The 10,634-nt window shown below is 34.4% G+C and overlaps 2 protein-coding genes across 3 annotated transcripts; both read left to right on the top strand.

The window, feature by feature from the left end:
• The first annotated feature begins 2,363 nt into the window (after positions 1-2,363).
• LOC136217898 (protein Dr1 homolog) lies at positions 2,364-6,029 on the top strand. 2 transcript variants are annotated; one of them, XM_066004594.1, is made up of 6 exons: positions 2,364-2,553; positions 2,699-2,769; positions 3,717-3,806; positions 4,755-4,849; positions 5,374-5,442; positions 5,651-6,029. In XM_066004594.1, exons 2-6 carry the CDS (start codon positions 2,715-2,717, stop codon positions 5,810-5,812), a joined length of 471 nt encoding a protein of 156 aa, XP_065860666.1. In that variant the 5' UTR covers positions 2,364-2,553; positions 2,699-2,714; the 3' UTR covers positions 5,813-6,029. The 2 variants fall into 2 exon arrangements, with proteins under 2 accessions (XP_065860666.1, XP_065860667.1); XM_066004595.1 differs by having other exon boundaries at positions 5,654-6,029.
• Positions 6,030-6,213: 184 nt separating this feature from the next.
• On the top strand, positions 6,214-7,725 carry LOC136217897 (protein MIZU-KUSSEI 1). The gene has a single exon (XM_066004593.1). It carries the CDS (start codon positions 6,747-6,749, stop codon positions 7,488-7,490), a length of 744 nt encoding a protein of 247 aa, XP_065860665.1. The 5' UTR covers positions 6,214-6,746; the 3' UTR covers positions 7,491-7,725.
• The last annotated feature ends 2,909 nt before the right edge of the window (positions 7,726-10,634 follow it).

A 10,634-nucleotide genomic window follows, 5' to 3' on the forward strand; every position in this document is an offset into this window, starting at 1 on the left:
ATTCTCAATAGATGTGACCCTTACTTTTGTCCTAATTATTTCATTACTCACCCGATCATTTCTCGTATGACCACACATCCATCTCAACATACGCATCTCCGCCACCGATATCTTATGGATGTGGCAGTGTTTCACTGCCCAACACTCCGTACCATATAACAATGCTGGCCTAATTGCCGTTCGGTAGAATTTCCCCTTCAATCTATTAGACATGTCGGGGTCACAAAGGAAACCCGTAGCACTCTTCCACTTCGACCAACCAGCTTTAATCCTATGAGCAACATCTCCATCTACTTCTCCATTTGTTTGGATAATAGATCCTAAATACCGAAAGCAATCCGAGGCCTGAACAACTCTCCCATCTAGGGTGATTGTCCCTGCCTCCCTACTCATATGGCCGCTAAACTTACACTCCAAATATTCTGTCTTACTTCGGCTCAACTTAAAGCCTCTAGATTCTAGAGTTTGTCTCCATAGTTCCAACTTCCTCTCCACTCCTTCTTTCGTCTCATCAACCAACAAAATATCATCTGCAAACAGCATGCACCATGGTATACCATCTTGAAGTGAACTTGTTAGTTCATCCATAACGATGGCAAAAAGAAATGGGCTTAGTGCGGAACCTTGATGCACTCCAATCGTAATAGGAAACTCTTCAGTCTTTCCAACACTAGTACGTACACTCGTGCATGCTCCCTCATACATGTCCTTTATGATGTCAATATATTTCCGCGAAATGCCTTTCCTTATCAAGGCCCACCAAAGTACTTCCCTTGGTACCTTATCATATGCTTTCTCCAATATTTATAGGATAAGGTGAAAAAATGCCCCTAATATTTATAGTCATTAGCAATTTTACTCTTAACGTCTAAAATTGTGCAATTATACCCCTAATGTTGGCAGCCAAAAACAAATTTATGCCTAACAATTGCAAAATTTTAGACGTTAAGTGTGAAATTATTCATAGTTGTAAACGTTATGACAATTTTTTCACATTTTCCCTTTTATAATTTAATAATTGATTAATTTAAGACATGTCCATTTTAGACATTTTAAATCTAAATAGCACCAGTTCTATATAATTTTACCAAATACTAGTAATTAAACAGCTAATAAAAACAGCTAACAGCAACAGTTAACAGCTTACAGCAACTGCAAACAGCTAACAGCAACCGCAACAGCTATTAGCTAACAGCTGAACTAAACAGGCCCTTAGTCTGCGACTCTGCCCATTATTTTGTTCGGTGAATTTTGGGTTTTCTAGTCCTGGTTACAACAATATTCAACAACAATATACTATCAAATTATATCACTAAACAAAAGAAAACTTATTAATTTTTTTTAGGAAGAACTAATCCTTCTTTGTATTTTCGTGCCATTCGAAAAATACTGAATAAGAACTAATCCTTCTTCTCTCATTGTTAATGCTATCTTTCTAATTTACCTTTATCGATACTGTCTCATTGTTCGAATTTAATAGCAAATAAGTTTTATCTTTCATAAATTCTTGAAATTCTAGACTGTCTGTATCACAAAGTTAACTTTGAATTTTGCCTCTTCAACCTTCTATGAAATCTAGCTTTAACCTTCTATAAATTTTGGAAAACAATAATAATAAAAGAATTCTAAAGAGAAATAATAAAAGAATTCTAAAAATAAAAGAATACTAAGAGTTATGTTAGGATTAAATTTTGCGAAGAGTTCAGTTTAACTGATCAAATTAATCGGGATTGAATTAGTATTTTACCTTTAAATCGGGGTGAGTGGTTTTCTGTACCCCTGATTTTATTTGTAATATGCTTGTTCTTGATTCTTCATATATGCTTCATTGGTTGTCAAAAAAAAAAAAACATTGACACATGTTGAGCGGGACATGGGAGGGACACCAAAACTAGGGGTAAATTTTATTTCTGGAATGGAAACATCAATCCTTGATTTCAGCAAACTTGATACAGTAAAGAAAATGTCGTGCATTTCATAATTAAAGGTAACATGGGCCCGTAAATCATTAGGCCCATAACCTACACCGATGGTCCACTACAGCTTATATATGGGCCAGCGGGCCCACTGTTTTTATTTTTCTTCTTTTTTTGGATAATAGAAAAACGAAACGACAAACCAATCAAAATAGCTAACGCATCATCTGATTACAACAAACACGAATCATCAATATCTCAAAGTAAAATTGCAAAATAAATATATAATCATAATCTACTAATTTTATCACGCGCGGTAATTTCCGTGGAGCACACTGCCCAATTAGATTTGTGGCTCTCAAAAGTGCTTCCGCACTAGGGGAATTTTGAACGCGCCTAACTAAGCGCGTGTTTATAACTGCATTTTGGGGAGTGGACTTTGCCCTAATCGCCTGCGAGCGGGACCTGGCTCTCTTATCGTGATCAAGAGAAGACGCAAATCATGCCCTTCTCGGATAAATCCATATATCCACCATGCCCCTTCTCCTCGTTCCTTGCTTGATTTCTTCTGAAACTACGCCGATCGTGAATCGCTTGACTCGTTTTCTCCGGCCGTAGGTTCCCGCGTTTCGATTTGGTGAGTTGAATCTCTCGTTTTTTTTTCCCCCATTTGTGGGTTTCAGATCTGTTGAGTTTTGGTCGAAGAGATGCATGTATAAATTTATATATATTGTTTTTCGTATTATATGCATACACATGAAATTTTGCTTTTTATTTTTTAGGTTTTGAATATAAAAGATGGAACCCATGGATATTGTTGGTAAATCGAAAGAAGATGCCTCTCTTCCTAAAGGTAAGAAAATTTTATTGGTTATGTTATTTGTCGTTTTTACTTATTTGGTTAATTTTGTGGATTTGTTCCCCCTCGTATTGTTGTGTTAGGGTTTGTTTTTCTACTGATGTTAGTTTTAGTAGGGTTTTTTTGTTTTGTTTTGAGTATTTGATATTTTGAACTGTTTGTTGAGTTCTACGATGTCAATCTGTAGAGGAGAGGAATCTAAAATATAGTTTGAATTATGTTCTTGATATTGATGTTATTGTTGTTGTTTTTGAACTTGAACATGCTTAATTAGTATGCTTTGGCATCTTCATGCAAAGTTATTTTAAGCATGTTTCCTAGCACCCAAAAAATGAGGCTCAAGAATTTGTAATGTGACTAAACTTGATATTATTCATCTATTGCTTATGCAATCTCTTGGTACATGCCCTTGCTTGTCTTAACTTATTTAAGACTATGGTCCTGATTATCTATTCGTTCTTGTGCCTCAGTTGCCTTATATAGACCATCTTATTAACCGTTGCACTTGTACACAATTATATTCTTACCCCTCATCAATTTATGTAAGAATATAAATTGTTGACTCTGTTAGCTTAAGACTGCATATTAAATTGCCTATTTTGTATATGTTGCAGCTGGAAGAACTATAATTTAGTTATGGGGTTTATAGTAAAGTAAGATATGCCATAGAAATACAAATTTCTGATTTTTAGGGGTTTGTTCTGTTAGTTTAGGCTTTTTGATCCACGCGTCTCTTATTTGGTAGCGGTTCACCAATATCCCTTCCACTGCATAGGTACATGGTTGTGACCACCGTCATGGTACCTATATTGTTTTTGTTGTTAATATGATGTGCTATAACTTGGTTCTGAACTATTTTTGAAACAGATTATATTGTGAATAATGCTCCTTATTTTTTAACTTCAATTGATTGTTTAATATGAATTTATTTTCCTTTTCAGCAACCATGACCAAAATTATTAAAGAGATGTTACCCCCTGATGTGCGTGTTGCAAGAGATGCTCAAGATCTTTTAATAGAGTGTTGTGTAGGTGAGTTTTATAACTGAATTTATGCATTTACCTAATAATCAGAATGTTTCTGTCTATTTATTTCTGGTTTGGATGTAGTTTTGAATGGTAATATAATCTACTTCATGTTCTTCATGATATTTAAGAAAAGCCCCGTTACTGGGTTGTCAATTATTATTATAGATGATATTTAATTTTGAGTGGAGAAAAAAATACCGAATTTCCAAAGTCCTTCATGTAACGAAATCCTCAAATTTGGGTTTAAACTCTCGCTTTTTAGTTGGTAGTTGCTAAATCCCTCAATTTTATCAGATGAATTATTACATTTAAAATTTTCACTTTTAATTACAAAAATTCCCTCATGAGTTTGAGTTTGATTTGTGTAGACCCATTGGCTGTTCAAATTCATGGAATAATTAACCAACCGGGTTTATGAGTACATGGATTTAGTGGACCTCAATTAATATGCAAGCTGAGATTAACTTTTCAGATTTGGTAACATTGGAATGGAAAGGAAGAGACAAATTGCAACTTTTATCTAATTTTTCTCCATTACCATTATCTTTTTAGAAAGCACATCGTGGACAATATAATTTTTTACCACTTGGGTCTTTGACATTCCACTGAGAAAATGTTTTTGCATTTTGAATATAATAAATTCAACTGTTATATGGTACTGAAGATCACAATTAGTAAGAAATTGTGTGATTAGCAATTTCATTTATATTTTTTACTTTCAGGGTTAATGAGCTGTTGATGTATTTATATATTTGTGGCTACCTGTTTATATATATATATATATATATATATATATATATCTTCTATATAATTTCTATTTCCTCCGTAGTCTTTATCATTGGTGGTTTATATTATTTCCTTTGAAGACTAAGCTGTGTCGAGTTTTAATTTTTATTTTTTATCTGAAGTGGAAGGTGTGTTTTACTAACTGATGGAATTTACTCCTCTTAGAGTTCATAAATCTCGTATCATCAGAGTCCAATGAAGTATGCAATAGAGAGGAGAAGCGGACTATTGCGCCTGAGCATGTCCTCAAGGCTTTAGAGGTTTGACTAATCTATTTTATTCTTGAACACTACTCTTCCTCTTTATTCTCTGGGACAGGGCCCTTGAAGTCTTGGATTTGGCATATGTTCTATGTTTAAGCTCTTATATCCATGTTGCATAATGCATATTGATATTTATTGTAGAATTTCCTGTTTTAAATTTTAGACTTGTGCTAAAATGCTTCTGTTTTGTATTTCTTTCCTGCTTCCTGATTGTAACAGAATTCCATATATTTTCTTTGTTATTGGTTGTTAGTACCTATTCAAGATATTATTACAACCCTGCTATCCTATGATTTTTTTTTTTGCCCTTTGGATTGCAGATGTATAGCTCTAATTGTTAAAAATGTCTCTTTGGTTTGTTCTTTATATTCTTTACACGTTTCGGTTTCTTTCTTTCTTGAATCATGTACTAATCAGCACCAACTGCCATATGTTTTGAGATTTACCAAATGCTATTTTGCAATCTATGTTAAGAATATACAAATTGTCATCCTGTTGTTGATGTTCTTGTGAACTATCAGGTTCTTGGATTTGGAGAGTACATTGAGGAAGTTTATTCAGCATACGAGCAACACAAACTTGAGACAATGGTAATTCATAATTTTTTTGTGTTCCTTATCTTTCATTCATCATATGGAAGTATTTTGGGAACTGGTAATGAAAAACTTCAAGCTTTGTCTGGGTGGTCTCTGACGAAGTTCTTTATTTTATCTCCATTCAGCCATTTGAAAATTAAAAATTAGAAGTGCAAAATGAGATAAATTCCTGACAATCAATATATTTTTGGTTGCCTTCCAGCAGGACTCTTTAAAAGGTGGTAAATGGAGCAACGGAGCGGAGATGACTGAAGAAGAAGCAGTAGCAGAGCAACAAAGGATGTTTGCTGAGGCAAGAGCAAGAATGAATGGAGGGGCCATTCCGCCTAAGCAACCCGATACAGACCGAAGTTTAGAGAGCTAACCTTAGGGATTTTATTTTTTAGTTTATTGAAGCATAGGCAAGCATTATCCTTGACTCTTTCATTTTGTGCATCTAATCTCCTCCTCTCTTATATAGTGTAAAAAAGTCAATTGGCAAGTGCAACTCTCCCTATTATGTGGATATGCACTTCAATTTGTACTTCCAGCTTATGGATCATGTTTATAACTTAATGTAATTAGTGCAAGTTCCCTCCAAATCATTGTCCCTTTCACAAACATTATTATTATTATTATAAATTCCTATTATTCTACCATAAAATGCATCTACTTAAGCAACAGTAATACAATTTATAAAGAAAGATAATCCGCTTGATATGGCTTGTTTGACACTAATAACATGGATTATGGCATGATAATCATTTATACGTCATAGACAGCAGGTGAGTGATGTGCCCAATAATTTAATGAAAGCGAAAGGGAATGGAATGTAGTGTGTATCTTTGTTCCTACTTCCGAGGTTGGTGAAATGTAGACTCATCAACACAGTTTGTGTCTTGAACCCAACATACATTAAGCACGTTTTAACCTTATTAAGCAAAGACAAACAAGGAAAGAAGAAAATGGTTCTTCTGTTAACATGTCCTAGCATGAGACGAGAGTGTGTTTGGGGATTGGGTTTTAATTTTGGCATTCTTTACTGCTTTTGAATTCAGGTCAAAAAGAGTCAGTCAAGCTAAATCCCTATCTCTCTCTGCCCCACAAGAAAGTGAAACTACAATCTCATTGTCCCCCTTTGATTCCTTTCTTTTCTTTTTCTATTCTAAATCAGTTTTGTGGGACAATCTATGTTTCTTTTGTCAGGATTCTCTTCCTCCGCACCTACAACTGCTACAAACAAACAATTCCTCTCAAGCCCCACAAATCAATATTAAGGGCACCCAAGGCTTGGTTTCTCAAACTCAGATCATTTACTCATGGCAAAAACCTCAGACTCCTCCTCCTCCTCATTCTCCTCTAAGAGACACTTTCACTGGACTAAAAAGATTGGAACTGAAAATGATGAAGTTCCAACCTTTAAGTCCTCTGATGATCAAGAGAAGAAAGAAAAACATTCTGCTCCCTTAACTCCAAAGAAGAAGCTACCAGCAGTTGCAGTAGCTAGGCTACGCTCTGTCCTCTCCGCATTTGGCAAGAACCGGTCTAGTCTACCATCAGGCCTTGGACCAAGAGTGGTAGGTACTCTTTTCGGATACCGGCGAGGGCATGTTCATTTTGCATTCCAGAGAGATTCAACTTCCCCTCCTGCTTTCCTTATAGAACTTGCTACTCCAATTAGTGGCTTGGTTAGAGAAATGGCATCTGGTTTGGTCAGGATTGCATTGGAATGTGATAAAGAGAAACAAGAGGAAGTTAAGAAAGGTGTTAGTAGTGTTAGATTACTTGAAGAACCAGTGTGGAGAACTTACTGTAATGGGAAGAAATGTGGTTTTGCAACAAGAAGAGAATGTGGTGCTAAAGAGTTGAAGATTTTGAAAGCTGTTGAACCTATTTCAATGGGAGCTGGTGTTTTACCAGGAAATGGAGGTAATGATGAAGTCATGTATATGAGAGCTAAGTTTGAAAGGATTGTTGGGTCTAGAGATTCTGAAGCTTTTTACATGATGAATCCTGATAGCAATGGTGCTCCTGAGCTTAGTGTCTATTTGCTTAGAGTTTAATGTTTCAACTCTCTCTCTCTGGATACTTTTCCAAATTTTCTGTTTGTTTCTTGAGAAAAAGTTGAGGGGTTGCTTTGTAATTTTGATAGTTGTAGGTGGAGGGGGGAAATACAGTAGAAAATGGGGGATAGATGGGGTCATGAAGGTGTATATGTATATTTTTTTATCCTTTGTTCTTTAATCCTTTTGTAAGTGATGAGACCAAAAGGTTTATGCAATCATCAATGTCATCTCATTTTGTTTATTATCTTTCGATTTTAATGTTATCTCCTTGGAATCTAATCAATTTGGTTGATCATTACACTTGAAATGTAGGCTATTAGTAACAAAGAGTGTACTAGATTTGCCTAATACCATATAACCGTTTTGTAAAATGTATCTTAGTTTATAACTTTCAAACGCATTGACATATTTGACCGTTCATATCTACTGTTTGATGTTACTGTTAACCATTATTGGTAACGGATTATATTCTGAAATAGTAACAGTTGTTTATTTTGAGAATTTGGTAAAGAATTTTTTTTTTTATAAAAATAGATAAAGTGCAATATGTTAGCATGATTGGGTTTGATGCAAAAATTCTGTGTGGAATGATCCCAATAAATGTTATTAAGGGCTAATCATAGAAGTCATAAAAAAGAAAAGTGTAAAGAAGGAAGAGATAAAATAAAATTCCCTGACAGATGAAATAAGGCTTTTGTCATTTGTTGACTGCTTTTTTATAGCTAAATCTTAAAGCTTGACTGTTAAGCTCTTCATGTCTGAATGCCGTTTAAACCTCAACCAAAGTAGAACAACTGCATACCCTTTTCACATTCATGTTTTTGGTTTAGTTTTTAAAAGTTCATTAGTCAATTTTCTCTTTAAATAATTGGTAAAAATTTAAGGATAAGAGAGATATCTCCAGTCTAAAGTTAAAAAAAACCTTTACCGAGGAGTTACATATTACCCCACCTATAGGGATTCCAACAACGACAGTAGGAATAGAACATAAATAGTCTATTTGAGATAGAGTACTACAAGAGTCACTTTCTTACTGTTGAATCCACCCTATAAAGATGGTTGATTAGTAATACTTAAGAATATTGAGTGATTAGTCTAAAGCTTGATGTAGTAGGCTTACGAGTCTTCTCGAGTTACATATACTCCACCTATAGAGATTTCAACAACGACAGTAAGAATCGAACGCAGATAGTCTATTTGACATAGAGTACCACAAGAGTCACTTTCTTACCGTTGAATTCACCCTTATAAGGTGGTTGATTAGTCATTATTTAAGAGTATAAAACCTTAGTCTAAAGGTTGACGGAGTAGGCTAAAGAGTTTTCTCGAGTTATATACTGTTCACGCATCTCATATTTTACTAACGTGAAATTTCCAATAGCAGTACATTCTCTCTTAGGTGTGGTTACTTTTGCTGTTAATGAATATGAGTAAAAATGAAAGTTTGATGTCTTTCTCTGAACAAAAGTTTGGTTTGAACTAGTTAGGAATTACCAGACATAAACAAAAGAAATAGTTAGGAGTCAATGAGACTGTTTGTGTACTTAGCTCTTTTTTGTCCAACTTTGAAGGCTTTAATCACCCCTTCTTTACTTATCAACTCAAGAAAAAAAGAATGGAATACAGCAAGGACAAAAAACAATCCGTTACACAGAATTCGAGGTCTTATTTTTGCATCATCTACTCATAATTCTTTAAAAAAAAAAAAGCAAAATGGTCACACACACACCTGCTTTTAATTTATACAATAATTACTCAAATGAATGGAAACTTTAAATGGGGTTAATGCCTAAAAGTTGCCTCATAAATAGCTATGCTCTTAATGATTTCCACCCCCACTTCAAAATGGAAAAAATTAAAAAATAATCCCCACTGGAAAACAAATATGGGTCTCTTAAGAATAGTAAATTGAATGAAAATCATTATCTAATTATGGTCTGTTTTTCTTTTTGCTTATATTATTTTGGTTAAATTAAAGGTCATTTCATTTCTCTGGATTTGTTTGTTTAGTGAGATAATCAAAATAAATTAAAATCAAAATAAATAAAAATAATATAAAGGAGAGTATGACACAATAAAAGGGGAAAGCATGGTAAGTTAAGGCTGCATGCATAAGAGTACAAAAGATTATGGTAAGATATGTTGTGAGAAATTCACTTTTACCAGAAATGGACATTCTGTCAGGAGTTAATTTAAAAGTAATTTTCATGTTTCAAAAGAATAATTAACAGACATTGCTAGTTTTTACTTTCCAACAATTACCAAGAAATTTCTGAGCCATGATCTTATATAGATTTTTGGGTGAAACACAAGGAAAAGTAATCATGTAGAAACATATATTCACCCATGAAAACAAAAAGCAGAATTTGGAGTGAGAAAGCAGTCCTATTAAAATATCCATATAGAGGTGAGGTAAGTAGGTTTTAATCTAATTACAAGCTATAAATGAAGAGCGTCGCGTAATCTTAATCCTAAATGAGAAACTTTAGAAGTAGTGACACTCATTCCAAGCAAAATCCTAGCAGTTCCGTCCACCAGATTTCTTACGTGTGCTCTTAGTTCGTGAAATCATCACATCTCTTCTCGAATCAATTTGGCGTAGGATTTGTTTAACCGGTGATAATAAACAAATAAATGAGCACGCTACCAAATGACTAATGAATATGTTCGAATCAAACGTAATGATGGAAGATAATCACCTTAAACACGTGGACCAATAGAAAGTTGCATCATTTCCAAAGAGATGTCATTCCGAGATATACGATTTACAGTTGGTACATGACAAATCTTAGGATATACTCCCTTTCATGTCATTATACGTGTTCGTAGCGTCAACTAGGGCACAGAACCGATATCTCCCCAAGTTGTCCTTCAACATCTTATAAATAAAAAAACATGATTGCGCACTTGAGGTCTCTCATCACTAAATCCTAGAATTCTCTTATTCCTCATCTCCATCCTTTCAAGCTCTGTTAACTTATACATCAAAGTGAGATGGCCGGTTCTCGATCTCTCATTTGATTCATTTTCTGTCTTACTGCAAGAGATTATTACAAACCTTATCATAGGAGTTCCATTTCAAGATTTTCCACGTTAAATTGGTGCGGTGAGTATGGATCAAACATCACATCTATGGCTCAC

This window comes from Euphorbia lathyris, chromosome 2 (genome assembly GCF_963576675.1).
Source record: "Euphorbia lathyris chromosome 2, ddEupLath1.1, whole genome shotgun sequence".
In the NCBI taxonomy this organism is placed as follows: Eukaryota; Viridiplantae; Streptophyta; class Magnoliopsida; order Malpighiales; family Euphorbiaceae; genus Euphorbia; species Euphorbia lathyris.

Bases quoted from the DNA above. Each gene is read 5' to 3' on its own strand.
- LOC136217897 (XM_066004593.1), top strand. From the start codon at position 6,747: ATGGCAAAAACCTCAGACTCCTCCTCCTCCTCATTCTCCTCTAAGAGA.
- LOC136217898 (XM_066004594.1), top strand. From the start codon at position 2,715: ATGGAACCCATGGATATTGTTGGTAAATCGAAAGAAGATGCCTCTCTT. The intron at 4,850-5,373 runs GTTTGACTAATC...GTGAACTATCAG, and splicing joins ATGTCCTCAAGGCTTTAGAG to GTTCTTGGATTTGGAGAGTA. The intron at 5,443-5,650 runs GTAATTCATAAT...GTTGCCTTCCAG, and splicing joins AACACAAACTTGAGACAATG to CAGGACTCTTTAAAAGGTGG.